This window comes from Phoca vitulina, unplaced genomic scaffold, assembly GCF_004348235.1.
Source record: "Phoca vitulina isolate PV1807 unplaced genomic scaffold, GSC_HSeal_1.0 scaffold19, whole genome shotgun sequence".
In the NCBI taxonomy this organism is placed as follows: domain Eukaryota; kingdom Metazoa; phylum Chordata; class Mammalia; order Carnivora; family Phocidae; genus Phoca; species Phoca vitulina.
The window spans coordinates 4,155,717-4,170,930 of record NW_022589722.1 but is presented as its reverse complement, the minus strand read 5'-3'; the positions used below and the strand labels follow the sequence as shown (position 1 = coordinate 4,170,930).

The window sequence follows — 15,214 nt, the reverse complement described above, 5'->3', positions numbered from 1 at the left end:
CTTGTCAGAGGTGACCTAGTCCAGCAAACATGAGCAAGATCCTACCTTAATATGGGGAAGAGCAAAGATTTCAGAGAAAGGATGAAGGGGAAAATCTGCAAAAGTAAGGTAGACCTACTAAAGATGTAATAGTGCAAAACCACTTTTTTACACCGTATATTGTCTTAAGACTCATGGTCTAAATCAGTTGTTGGCTGTATTTAGCTGGAAATTGTAATCATGGTGGTATGACAGAGCTGGTGCTGTATGTAGGAAAGGAGATAAGAGAACCTAGAACTCTAGAAATCTAGAACCTAGAACTCTGATAAGAGAACCTAGAACCCCAGGATCCATACCTGGGAAGTCAGTTGCCAATATATCCCTCAGTATAGAATATGGATTGTTTATGATGTGTTTGGCACATTCAGTTATCACAGTTCATAAATTGGCTATTTGACATGGGTACTTTCATCTCCATTTTATAGATGAGAGAAAGAAACCAAAGTACAGAATTTGATTTGGTTACAAATCAGGTGTTTGTTCAACACATGCCACAGTGACTGATGGAGATGAGTTAGATATTTTTTAAAAGCCTTTAAAAGAAGCTAGGCAGACATTTGACACATTTCCAATGTTCAGGCCTATGTAAGCAGATTAAGTTATCTCACAGAACTGAATCTCTACAAATTATTTAATTGGAAACCATTTGCATTTCATGAGTAGTAGCGTTCTTTTGAGTTTCACTGACATTTTTTCTAGGATCAACAAGTTCTCAAACTTGCATCAAAATCACCTGGAGGACTTAAGTAAGATTCAGTAGGGCTGATGTGGCCTGAGAATTTGCATTTTTAGCAGTTCCCTGGTGATGTTGACACATCACTTTGAGAACGATTGACTAAAAAAACCAAAACAGAACATTGTATTACTGATTCTTTGGTGAAACAGTACGAAAACAGTCCTGGAAGGGATTCCAAGACCACAGATAGAAATTGAAATTTAGATGTTTCCAAAACTCACTGGATTATACTTATACTCATTACTGAATGTGAAGTCTAAAAGACTTGTATTATTACTGTATTTTTGGAGAGTGCTTTTGATTACAAAAGGAAATCAAGAATGGAAAATCACTATGTAAATATTGAAATGCAATGGTAACTTAAAAACACTATAACAGGTTTGTATGTATTTTTTTCCCACTAAAAACAGTATGATTAATTGCTGTGTGTGAATTTTCTCATGGATTTTTTTCCCTTTTTTTTCTTCTTTTTTTGGTCTCTGTAGGTGGCAAATCTTCCAAAAGACTATAAGATAGCCCTCAAATATGTCCCCGGGATGGATGTTTTGGTAAGTAAACTGTACATTTCTGAGTTCCTTTTTAGTAGCTGACAAAAGAGATGGGATCATTCTATTGAGACAGGAAATTACCAGCCATTTAGGAGTTAGCTAATTGTCAGTATTTGAAGAAAGTATCCTTGGAATTCAATTTGGATGGTTTTGTTTTTGTTTTATCCTCAAGTGACTGCTAAACTTTACTTAAGGGTAAGCATTTCAGCACGTGTCTTAGACCTGTTAATTCTAAAGTGAAAAAGATCATCTTCCTTAGAGCTAGCCACAGATTTCTCTTTCCTTTAGCTTCCTCCTAAAAAATGCTTGAGTGTAAAATTGGGCACATTTTTTGCTTATTCTGAAAAGGTCCTTTATAAGTCTCTTTCCTATTTAATTTGAGACCACCATGTATTTTATCTCAGAATTTATTAGTCAAAAGATTCTGAGAAACTTACAATATAAATATGAGGTTATGATTATAAATACACCTTTATTACTGCAACCAAGAAATTTTAATTATTTTCCCGATTACAAGTTATCAGAATTCACACATGAAGAAATCTTGCAAGCATAGAGATGCCTATGTACCCACCGCATAGCTTGTTAAACCTTACCATGGTGCAATATTTGCTTCAAATATATTTTTTAATGAAACATTATAAATATTACTAAAGACCCCTGTATTGCCTCCTTCTTGTCTCCACTGGTCCCCACTTTGTCTCTTACAGACAATTTGACTATTAGGAACAAGTCTTCTGTGCTGGAATTTTTCATTCCACTGCATGTTTTCAAGGCTTGGCATGGGGATAGCATCCCTTGGGGTTGTGTCGAGTGCAACAACCCATAGTAACGCTGCCTGCTCTTTTCCATTTACTGCAAATCTGTACTAACACATAAGTTACTGTATTTTTTGCAGACTTAATAGCATTATACTGTATATACCACTTTGCACCTTGCTTATGTTTTGTAACACACATTTGACATGTGCTGATCCATGTTGATTCATTTTAACTGCTGTATTGTGTTCCTTGAGTTAATTTAAAATCATTTGGGTGACTCCGCAAGTAGACATCTTTCCATGATTTATGAAGTACTTATTACAGATCTACTTTGTGTAAGCTGTCTTAGGCTTTGAGTACTTTTTGTGGGTTAGTCAATCAAAATTATTACCAGTTTCAGTGTGCTAACACGTCACTAAGTGCTTGTGCTTAAAAAGTCTTTCAAAGACTGACTCTAATGTTATCATTTCAAGAGAATGCCAAAGGCCTATTTCTTTTCATTAGGAAAGTAAGCATTTTAGTTAGCATGAACTATCTAAAGTTCCTTAGAACATTTCTCTTCATGTTGAACCAGATATCCTCAAATCTAGGTCAGTGTCTGTCCCATTGAATTAGGGGGAGTTCTCTGGAAATAGGAATGTAAAATCATAGCAGACTGGAAGTTAATTAATCATTCAATTACTCAGGGAACAAGTACAGTATTTGTTTAGGAAAAAATATGGAGCCAGCACCTTACCAGATACTTTAAGAAACAAACACATCACGTAGCCTTATGTGCAAAAGACTTTAATAATAACTAGGTGTGGGGGGATGATTGGGCCTTTATATAATGCTTTTTTTTTTTTTAATTTTCAAAATGATTTCACATATTTATCTCCTTGGATGATTAGAAAAACCCTTCCAGGAAGGCAAGATAGCTACTGTGATTTGTGTGATTTCTGTTTTACAAATGACACAAACTGAGGTTTACAAGTATTTACCCAAGGTTATACAACTAAAATGTGACAGTCTTAAAAAGAAACCTTAGGTCATCTGACATTTAACCTTGGGTTATAGAATGTGAGTATCTAAATAATTACAATAGCAAGGGAAGGTTTTCGTCTTTTTTTTTTTTTTTTTAGATTTTTTATTTATTTGAGAGAGAGGGAGAGCAGAGGGAGAGTGAGAAAGGGAGAAGCACACTCCCTGCTGAGGAGGGAGCTAGATATGGGGCTCAATCCCAAGACCCTGAGATCATGACCTGAGCTGAAGGCAGACACTTAACCGACTGAGCCACCCAGGCGCCCCAAAGGAAGGTGTTCTAAGTGAAACATTCAAGTAATAAAGATGTATCCTGACCCTGACTGGAGAAGCATTTAGGTGTGTGATTGCCAAACTGACTCAAAGAAATCATGCAGCTCTTAATGTTAAACTGAAAATAACAAAATAGATTAGTTTGTGCTGGTATAATCATAGATTGTGCTAAATCACAGATCTCAGTATGGGCTGGTGGTAGCAAGAGCCAAACTTGTAAAAATAAAGCTGATTCATTGCCACATTTTTTTTCGTGTTTCTGTAATTGAGAAAAGTCCACTATTATTTGATCTTGGCATACTGTCCTGGCACAACTGGAGAAACTTTGTTCTTGGCTACCACAATTGGCAAGAAAAATAAGCCCGTGCAGAAGGCTTTGGGCAGAAACTGGTCGTAGGCTTTGTTTTACCTTTATTTTAAAATGTGAGTTTCTGCCAAGACCAGAGGAGTTTCCCAGTGGAGAGGCCAGTGATGATTTGTCAGTGGTCAGAATCCCAGCTGCCTTATCTTTTGTTTCTAAACAATAGAGGGCGGAGTAGAAATCAGAATGGGTACCAGAAAGATTCTTTGGGGCCAAAGCAATAAAATTCTGCTTGAGGCACCAGGCAGAAAAAGGCTCTAGAATAGAATACAGTTCATTGTCATGCTTTTGCTTTAAAAATCTGCTAAATACTCCTGGGTGGGGTGGGGGGGGGGGCACTATTCTAAGAGACCTCCTAGAAAATTACCTAGCAGATTCTCTCTCACAAATAGCAGGATGTGACCAACCAGTTGGTACTTAAATCTGATGATAATTACCAATTCTATTTTAAACTCTTGAAACTATAATATTGCCAGACTGTTAGGGTTTTAAGTCACTAACCATAAAAATCCTAAACATTTCTGATCCTTCTGTTTACCAGTAATGTTACCACAGGAAGACCAAAAATTGGGTTGCTGAATTTGTGCCACAGATCTAGTCATTCTAATGTTTATAAAATGATATAAACTATGACTTGCTTGTAGTATTTAAGAAAGACATTTCAGTTTTAATTAGATTCATCAGTTTTAACTTTTTATTCAGAAATAATTTCAAATTTACAGAAAAGTTATGAGTTCTAAGAACACTCACAAACTCTTTAATCCATATTCATCTATTTTTAACACTTTGCCTCATTTGCTTTACTAAATGCTTGCTTTCTGTGCACAGGCTGTTATTTTTCTAAACTCACTGAGTCACTTGTATACTTAATGGCTGTTTACCCCTAAATACTTAAGTGTTTATTTCCTAAGTAAAAGATTTTCTCTTATGTAACCACAGTATGGTTGTCAGTTTCAATAAATTTATCAGTAACCCAAATATTTAAATCTATTGGCTGTATTTCAGTTTTATCAAAATTTATCTTTTTTTTTTTTTTTTAAGTATTTCTTTTCCTCCAGTACAAGATCCAGTCTAGGATAATGGTTTTTGCATTTTTGATATTACGTGTGATAGAATAATGGCTCCCCAAAGATGTGCTACACTGTGAATATATCACCTTACATGGTAAAAGGGACTTGCAAATGTAATTAAGGATTTGGGGATGGGGAGTTTATCTGGGATTATCCAGATGGGCATGATCTAATCTTGTGAATCCTTGTAAGAGGGAAGCAGGAGTGTGAGAGCCAGAGAGAACGATTAAAAGATGTTGCACTGTTGGCTTTGAAAATGGGGCAAGGGGCCACAGGGCAAGGGATGCAGGTGGTCTCCAAAAGCTGGAAAAGGCAGGGCGCCTAGGTGGCTCAGTTAAGTGTCTCCCTTCAGCTCAGGTATGATCCCAGGGTCCTGGGATTGAGCCTGGGCTCCCTGCTTAGCAGGGAGTCTGCTTCTCCCTCTCCCTCTGCCCCTCTCCCAGCCCATGCTCTCTTTCGCTCTCTCTCAAATAAATAAATAAAATCTTAAATAAAATAAAATAAAAGCTGGAAAAGGCAAGGAAAGCAATTCTCCTGTAGAGCCCCTAAAAGAAACCTAGCCCGTGTGAACACCTTGATTTGAGCCTAGTAAGACCTGTGTTAGATTTCTGACCTCAGGAAGGGTAAAATAATAAATTGGCACTGTTTTAAGCCCACTAAGTTTGTGTAAACTAATATCTCATGTCTCTTTAGTCTACTTTAAGAGTTCCTCAGATTATGTATTTCAAGCCATGGTGCTGCGTAAATGATGAAGCATCCTCAGGTTATCACACCTAGAGGCACACAGTGACCATCTTCCCCTTGAGGTGCTTAAACAGATCCCCTGGTTAAGGTGTTCCACTAGTTCTGTGTATTTACTTGTTAGCAACTCTCAAGCAATATTTGAGGGAGATGTCTTAAGACCATGTACAGTTCCTCATCAAAGTTTCTCTTAAAAATTTAGCATCCATTGATGATTCTTACCTAAATCATTCTTTACTGTATGTCACATCAGTTTTTAATTATTTTTAAAGGCAAGGTTGAACAAAGAAGTCATTGGGAATATGGGATATCATTCTAAGCATCATCCTGCGGGCCGCCTTCCCTGAGCAGCACCCTTCCCTGGGTCTGCAGGATTCCAGTTCTCAATTCTTCCCGCCTTCTTTTGCTGGGTCCTGCTGCCTCTGGGCTCCTCCCATTTCCCTTGCCATTCCAGCACTTCCCATTTGAGGTTTTGACTCTTTTTGAGTAGACAGAGTGATTAAACAAACACATACCTAATTATTTTACCCCTCCTTCTTCATATGCTTTGAATGTCTGTATGCCTGTAGCTCTTAGGAAACAGAAAAAAGGAGCTCCTGAAACAAGGCCCCCGAGACCCTCATGATGTGGCACCTTTCCAAATCCTTTTCCAGCCCCACGTCCCCATGTGCTCCCTGTGGCCCCTGTTCCTCTGTGCGCAGCTTCCTTTGTACCTAATCAGACCTTTGATTCCAGTAACTCCAGACTGCTGGTTTCATTTTCACTTGTGTAAGGGAACCTTCCCTTTCCTCCTTGATGAAACCAAATCCTCTGGTTGGAAAACACTCTTTGTGACCTTCTTCGAAGTAGCAGTTTTCCGTTTGTGGATTTATTTAATTGATAACCTTCCACTTAAACCTGTCAACGTCATGAGGGCAGGCATTGTCTCTGTTTGCTCTGTTTTATATCGTCAGTGCCTAATGACTGATAGGCACTTCATGAATATCTGCTGAGAGAAAGTGAAGAAGGAAGGAGAAAAGTTCTTATGTAATGTCTTGTTGTTTCCCTGAGGCACAAATTTGACCTGAATAGAGTCCACAAGATTATTGTATTGATTGAGTGCCTGTAACTCCTCAAATAATATCTGCACAACATTATTGCTGTCTTTTTTTTAGATATATGTACATTTTATTAAAAATCTTATGTATAAAGTATTATGCAATTTTTAGGAATCATGGTTTCCTTGAGGCGCCTGTTAAACTACTTTCATTGAGTCATTTCCGTATTTAAGGACTTTCTCATTGTTCCAGTGACTAAAGGCTGAATGCCAAATTCCTGAATCTGATGTTCATGACTCTTCATAATCTTGCCTCATCCTAACCAGCTCATCTTAATATCTATTACTCCCCAACACAAACCCACCACCCCAGCAAGATGCATCCCTGCCTCCTAAAATTACCGTGCTTATTCTCAACTCCAAGACTTTGCTCAGTGCTACTTCCCTTTGCCACGAATGCCCTTTCCTCTTCCATCCACTCATTCCATTTCTACCTGCAGAATCATGCAATATCTTGTAGCTGAAGGCAACCTCATGGTCTTCTCATCCAAGGTCAGGATGAGATCCCACTTTCTCCCCAGGCCCATTTCCTACCGTTCAAGACTATGCTCTCTTCCCTGTATCATTTGGCCAGTAAAAACTGGCATTACCCCTGCTCCGCTTGGTTCGGGAGACATGGTGGTCAATAACCACCAACATGGTATCTGATCTGTGGACCTTACCTTTTAGCTCATCATCTCTGAATTTTTATAGAATTTGTCCAGAAGCTATTCCTTTTGGGTACCTGATCATATATTGCTTACAGAGCTCTTTAAAACTGTATATGTTATATATTTGTCTCAAAGTGTTGTGAGAAATAATTAAGATCAGAAAAGCCCAAGATATAGAATATATACATTTGTCAGATGTTATCATTATTTTGTTATGTTTTCTCTTTTTACTGTATCTTATTTATCTAAAGATTAGGGATCAAATCTTTCACTTCTCTGTATTCTTCGCCATTCAAGCAGGTAGGTGTTACTCAAAAACTGCTTACCAGTAAACATTTAACTGTTAGCAAAAAATGTCCTGATTTCCAAATCTTGAAGGAGTCCATCTTATTTGTTTAGAGTTCTTTGGTTCTCACTAACAGTGATGAATTGAAACTTAATTTAAAGAAGGAAAGAAAGAAAAAAAAAGAAAGAAAGAAAAATTCCAGTTATAAGAATGCTGAAGAACAACATTCTAGTAAAAAAGCGAGGATGTGGCCAGGCTTCATGAAGGGACTCCGCCAGGATTGGAAAACTACCAGGTTTTCCTTTTCCTCTCTCTGAGTCTCTGCATCTCTGCCTTATTCTGTTTTGTCTGTGCAGAATTTCTTTGTGTTCCAGTCACCTGGTGAAATGTAGCTACCCCAGACTCCCAGCTTTATATATTTGCAGTTGTAGAGCTGCTCAGAGACTGTTTAGTTTCTATTACCTTACAGGTTTGGGTGGGGGAGACTTCCCGACTGGTCCAACTGGCTGAGGGATCTGCCATTATCCAATCAGTTAGGGCCACAGGGCAAGTTCATAGGATCCATACCTAAGGCTCAACCCTTACGATTAGAAGTACTTCCTATAGAAATAGATTAAATCAGCCAAGTAGACACTGTATTTATCTACTTCTACCTCCTATAGTATGTATTTAAAATGAGTAAGTATAAAATGTTGTATGTATTTAAAGTATGTATTTAAAATGAGTAAGTATAAAATGTTAAATGAATAAAATAGAATATTAAATACTATTTTTAAGTGGCTCTTTTGTGTACTGAAAGTACAGGGCCCATCTTAATAAGTGATTATATTAAGACACTCTTCAGAATATCTAGACCATTACTCTCTGATAGAAACATAATGGAAACCATATATGTAATCTTAAAAATTGTTCAGTAACCACATTTAAAAAAAAAGTAAAAAGGGGCGCCTGGGTGGCTCAGTTGGTTAAGCGACTGCCTTCGGCTCAGGTCATGATCCTGGAGTCCCGGGATTGAGTCCCACATCGGGCTCCCTGCTCGGCAGGGAGTCTGCTTCTCCCTCTGACCCTCCTCCCTCTCATGCTCTCTGTCTCTCATTCTCTCTCTCGCAAATAAATAAAATCTTAAAAAAAAAAATTAAAAATTTAAAAAAAAATAAAAAAATAAAAAAAAAATAAAAAAAAGTAAAAAGGAACATGGGAATAAGTAAAATAGTTTTTATTGCAGTATATCCAAAATAACATTCTACCTTATCAAAATAAATTAATGGAATATTTTAAATTTTTTCATATTCAAAATCCACTGTGTATTTCATACCTATAGCATACTTCTGTGCAGACATTAAATTTTCATCAGAAATATTTACTCCATATTTAGATTTTCATAAAATTTACGATTGATAGTGCAGATTCATATACCTAAGTTTTTTCCAAATACACTTAAAAGTTTTCCAGGCATGGGCAGCTGGGTAGCTCAGTAGGTTGAGCATCTGACTCTTGATTTGGGCTCCAGTGGTGATCTCAGGGCTGTGAGATCGAGCCCCTGTGGAGCTCCATGCTTAGCACAGTGTCTGCTTGAGATTTTCTCTCTCCCCTCCCTCTGCCCCTCCTCCTGCTTGCATGTGCTCTCTAAATAAATAAAATCTTCTTTAAAAAAACCTTTCTCCAGTCACTGAATCATAAGTAAAATTAAAATTTTAGTGCTTTAGTCATGCTAGCCACATTTTGAGTGATAAGTAGCCACAGGGGCTAATAGCCCCTGTATTAGCTAGCACAGATTAGATAGACCCCATTATTTTCTGGAGAAACATGAAGCTCTGAATAGATTAAGTGACTTGACTAAAATCACAAAGTGTGTTAACAGTTGGGACTAGACACTGAGCTTCTAGTTCATCATTTCTGCCCTTACCTACCATGCTATTCCTTCCTCACTGTGCTATTTTGTGTCTGGCTCAGGGACCATTTATAGGCCTGCCCTGGGAAACAACATATATTTATAGTGTTTGGGCTGATTACCATCTTAATCAGATTGAGGTTTCTACATCACTTTAATTCAAGCAAGAAAATGAAAGTTAGATGCCTAAAGTGAATACTGAAGACCCAAATTAATTGTTTAGGGAGAAGACCAAAATAAATCATGACAAAACCCAGCTCCTCCAAAAGGGAGGTAAGATTTTAGAGATTCCACACCAGGATTGTGAGCACACACTGTTTTGCAAAGTGCTTTTATAGAAATGTTTGAAATTTGCCTGCCGTGGAATGTTTGAAAGTAGCAGGGGAGTGTCTGTTCTCCAGCCCTAAGAGTAAATACTAGAAGGAGAATAAAGGAAGTCCACTAAAGGCAGTTGGCATTTGCTGTTTGGTTGTGACAATTGGCTCAGAGAAATTTATTTTCATCAGTATGACTCTGAATTCACTGAAGTAACACAGAAAGAGTCAGTTTTGTTCCCCAGAGCTCTTAGTTGAGTCTAAGGACCAATATGCCTGGTCCAGATGTGAGACCACAAGACTCATGGCCAACTTGGCAGAAAAAATACTGCAGCTGCATGTGCTTTGTACCACTGGTAAAAGAACTAGGTGAGTCTTGGTTTGGTGTTCTAATGTTTCTGTTTTAAATTTATTGTACAACCTTGAACAAACCACTTCCCTGCTCTAGGTCTTGGTTTTCTCATTTATGAAATTGTTGGGACTGGAGCAGGTGGTCTTCAGTATTCCTTCCACATCTAAACTATTGTGATTCTCAATGGCATGGCTCTAGGTTCTTTTGATTTCTCAGCCAGGAGGTAAATGCTGGAAGCACAAGAGGAAAGAAAGGAATGCTTTGTGCCCTGGGCATTCATACCTCTAATTCTGGCTAGACTTGGTTTTGACACACACACATCAAAGAAAACAAAAACAATCTAACTGGGCAGTAATGCTGGTAATTAGATTAGTTGGATTAGAAGACAGGGTGCATGCTTGTGAATATTCCTCAGAGGGCTCATGGTTTTATGAGTCAGTGCTTTTCTCCCTGAAAATCTCTAATGGATACATTATCCCAACTCCTTTGTAGGGAACTCTCACAATGGAGATACCTACCTGGGACCCACTAAGGAAGCACAGAGGTATCTCTATACTTACAGCTACCAAATGGAGAGTAGCGCCAAGTGTGTGCGTGAAGAAATGTTATTGTCGTTTTGTCCAGTTTCAGCCTCTAATTCCATAAAGCTAATGGTACCTGCTCTTAGAGACTCCTTCTGCATCTAAGACTGATGCAGAATATTGTGTCAAATTCTTTCAGCTAATAAACCAGAACAATTTCTTGAATGAAGCAGGGGATAGAAGAAGAGAAAAGCATGCTAGACTGAGCAAGTCCCCAGGATGTTTGTAAAGTACACAGTTTCAGCCAGGGTCTCAAATGTATCAGTTCTGGGACTGCAGAGGTGTTATATCACATATCATATATTATGTATTTTATATACTCGTATATGACCTATTTTAAATTTATGTGTGGTTTTAAAATGTGCAAAGATATTTTTATTATTGGTCTTCGGAAGCAGTCCTATTCTAGTTATGTTTAGAATGCTTTTAAGTATAGGAGTTTTTATATCTTTTATTTAATCATTTAGTTAAATCATTAACTTGGTCATGGTGCTTTAAAATCCCTTAGGAAATTTACAGCTTTTAAACAAATCTTTAATGGTGGTGGCATGGTGGCAGGTCAAGAATTACCGATGCATTAATTCAGTTAGCATTCTAGAATGATACATGTTACATAGGAATTGAAAGCATGTTTTTCCAGTAGTCTTAGCCAGAGTTGCTGTAATTAACCCAGAAAATGTAAGATGGAGGCTACCAAGAAAGAAGATAAGAAATTGAGAGTCTGGAGTTAAGGAAAACCCAGACAGATTTTCCCTTTCAAAGCAAGGAGTATATTTTGTTTTGTAGGTATATATAGGTGAATGGAAAATTAAATTGTATGTACTTCAAAAATTTGAGAGGTACCTCTTACCTCACTTCTTTGGCCTCCTGTGTGGTTTTATCAACTTTCCTAATTCTTCACATTCTTCTGCTAGTAAAATAGAGAACATTATTTGTATCTTACATTCTTCTGATGAATGTTGTGAGTTGATACTTATACAGAACTATTTAAGCTTAAAATGGTCTCTAAAAGCTAAGGAATAGTGATAATAATGCCTATTATGAAGGCAAAAGGAAAAATTATATTTGGGAAACTTAGAGCCTTCAATCATCCGTTTCCTAATCATCATCTTGGAGGAGTCAAGAAGCAGATCTATCATCTCACAAATGAAATACTGAGTTTCCTGTGTTTCATTCTCTTTGCAAATCATTGACTATATTTAATTAAAAGGAAGATATGAAACTGCTTGATGATCTAGTCAAAACTGGTTTTCTCTCTTGCAGACAGGTCAAAACTGGCTGATATTTAATTGTTTTTTCAGCCTTAGATCTATCTTTAATAAGTCCAAGAATCCTAAAAAGCTAACATGTAACTCTTTAAGCAAATTAATGAGAAGATAGAACTCTGAACTGATTATATCGTTTTTTCCAAGGAAATTTGGCAAGAATGAATAATGCATGAAATATAATTTACAAGATGTTTAGAAATGTGTTTTTCAGCAGTGTAGTAGCTCGTATCAGCTAGCAATGAATTCTTCATAATTTTTAAAGGGCAAATTTTGGGCTAGGATTAGATGGTGAGATTTCCAGGATCTAACTGTAAGAAATTAGAAGTTTAGGCTTGAGAACTTTGCTGGGAAATGTTGATTGCTTCAGCTGTTGATTAGGTGTATGGAAGTTGGGGACCGTGGGGGACCATGGGTGGCTGTGAGGGAGTCGTCATAGCTAAATAAGAACTTGAATACGGGGCACCTGGGTGGCTCAGTTATTAAGTGTCTGCCTTCCACTCGGGTCATGGTCCCGGGGTCCTGGGATCGAGCCCCGCATTGGTCTCCTTGCTCGGCGGGGAGCCTGCTTCTCCCTCTCCCGCTCCCCCTGCTTGTGTTCCCTCTCTCGCTATCTCTCTCTGTCAAATAAATAAAATCTTTAAAAAAAAAAAAAAAGAACTTGAATACAGAATGCAAACATAAGAGTTCAGCTGAAAATAGAGATAAACAGAAGTGGTGGTAGTAAAGCACCCCAGAGTTGCCTGGTTAAAAATAAACCTATAAACAAAATCGTTTCTACTTTAACCACAAAAAAGGAAAAAGAAAAAACCTGCTCACTTAAGGTGCCAAGACTGCAGAAGCTAAAGGAGTACCTTAGTTCAGAATAAGGGAATTTGATTTTGGTTCCTCTATATCAGAAGATCTGAGGAAAGGATAGGCAAGCATATTTATAAAGTGGAGTGAAGACAGAATTTAAAGAGACTGACACCTAGAATCAGCTTGCCACAGAAAAATTTGCACCATTACAACAGAATGAATTAATTGGGGAAGGCTGCCCTCCCGTATAAATACTCTTCAAACAGTATTTGCAGTATGTGCTGTATCCCAGATTCTAGGAAATCTGCCCCTTGCTGACAGGGCTGACTATCTAAAAGGGAATTATCACTGTTTAAATGGATGGAGACTTGGAGAGCGATTCAGTCCCAAAGGAAAGACTGACATTTTGGAAAGAGACCTGTGAATGATGCAAATGTGAACTTACATGTGCTTGAGATAAGCACTGATTAAACAAAACAAAGAATCCATTCTGAACATACTTTGGAAACACATAGTCTTTGAGAACTTGGTTGATGAGTTGAGTGAAATGGCCTAATTGAACTAATTCCCATTTGGGGGTTTGTTTGTTATACTTTTCTGAAGCCGGAGCCAACACTCCTGAAAGTTTTGAATGACATTTAGTGCTTCCAGGAATTGGGGCTTACCAATTTGTAGATAAACCCGTTTCCTTTTTGGCTGTGTTGTATTAATTAAAACTGTTCTGTTAAATGAATAGAAGGTGGCCCCCTTGTATAATTTAGGATAAATCACTTGGCCTTCCCCCATAGAGATATTCTGCTAGTAAGAAGAGAAATCAAGTTTAGTGGTTTGATTCATTTTACATGGCATCAGGTACTCCCTATGATTATAATTTTTTTTAAGATTTTATTTATTTATTTGAGAGAGAGAATGAGATAGAGAGAGAGCATGAGAGGGGGGAGGGTCAGAGGGAGAAGCAGACTCCCTGCTGAACAGGGAGCCCGATGCGGGACTCGATCCTGGGACTCCAGGATCATGACCTGAGCCGAAGGCAGTCGCTTAACCAACTGAGCCACCCAGGCGCCCTGATTATAATATTTTTATTACAGCAGAAGTTATTTTAAATTATTTAGTATCTTATACACCATGGCAATTATAGCTATCCCCAATCTTATTTTTCTCACTTGTTACATTTTAGACAAGTTTAAAAAAAAAAAATCAGAGATTCTACTTAAAAGATGTTTATGTAAGAAAACATAATGTTAAAGTATACAAAGTATATGAACTTATTTTAAGTAATTATTTTAAGTAATGTTACACTAATTTAAAAAATAGAATGGATTTTAATAATACATCAAGGAGATCTTTTTCCTGATAATCTAAACCTTTATTGGCCCAGAGCCATGTATAACAGAGGCTGGTAAACTATACCCTGTAGGCCAGATCTAATCCACTGCCTGATTTTATATGGCCAGCCAGCTGAGATTGGTTTTTACAGATGAACATTTGTAGTCTGTCTGATAATCGAGAATACTTTGAAACCCAGCTAAACAAAATGTTGACCCAAAATAAAGAATTCCATTCTTATTGGTAGACCTATATTCCAAAAGATTAAATTTGATTATTCTGCAAAAGACATTATATTCAATTATTATTACTACATTTTAATTTTATAATAAAAGTTTTGTAGAAATTTGTTTTCTCTGTATAAATGCACCTACATAATACCCTTTATTTCTGCCTCTTGGCATGCAAAACCTAAAATATTATCTAGCCCTTTACAGAAAGTGTAGACCCCTGACACAGAGTATTTTTTTCTCATTCATTTTTTATTCACTCATGCATTTGTTCAACAAATAGTTTCTGAGCAACTTTCACATGCCAGAGACACTGTTCTAGGCCATATTTAAAAAAAAAAAATAGTGCCTTCATAAAACTTACATTCAAATTATGTACATTATCTCCTCACAACTACCTTGTTCTATTATCCCCATTCTATAGAGAGATTCAGAGAATTTATGCAGGTGTCTGGAGTTTCTTAGCCAGAATCGAACCCAGTTATACCTGAGTGTACAGATTTGAGCTTCTAACCAATGGGCAGGGCTAGCTTCATGGGCAAGGTTCCGTGCTTGGTTTAATACTCTGCTGTTACCATCTTGTAATCATTCATTCTTGGACAAATTTTTGAACAGTGAATATGTTATCATTTTGCACTTGGCTCCACAAATTATGTAGCTGGTCCCGCTGCTAAGGCAAAAATGCTTCTCTCTGAGACCACATTCCTGCCAGGGCTATTGTTTGTTTGTTTGTTTTTTAAACATACACATGAATTTATCTATGAAGAAGCCTTGAAATCTATCAAGCACCTCGGAAAAATAAGCTATTTTAATCCATTGTTTCATATTCCAGTTCACCAAAAGACTGCGAGTCCTTGAGGGCTAGGACTCTCTCCT

At 37.4% G+C, this 15,214-nt stretch overlaps 1 protein-coding gene across 6 annotated transcripts in view; it reads left to right on the top strand.

The window, feature by feature from the left end:
- The window catches only part of KITLG (KIT ligand), an 82,070-nt gene that overhangs the window by 44,042 nt on the left and 22,814 nt on the right, over positions 1-15,214 (top strand). For all 6 annotated transcript variants that reach the window (XM_032416242.1, XM_032416239.1, XM_032416238.1 and 3 more), the window contains one exon: positions 1,261-1,323. In XM_032416242.1, the coding sequence (XP_032272133.1) occupies positions 1,261-1,323 (63 nt within the window). The remainder of the gene's footprint in view (positions 1-1,260; positions 1,324-15,214) is intronic.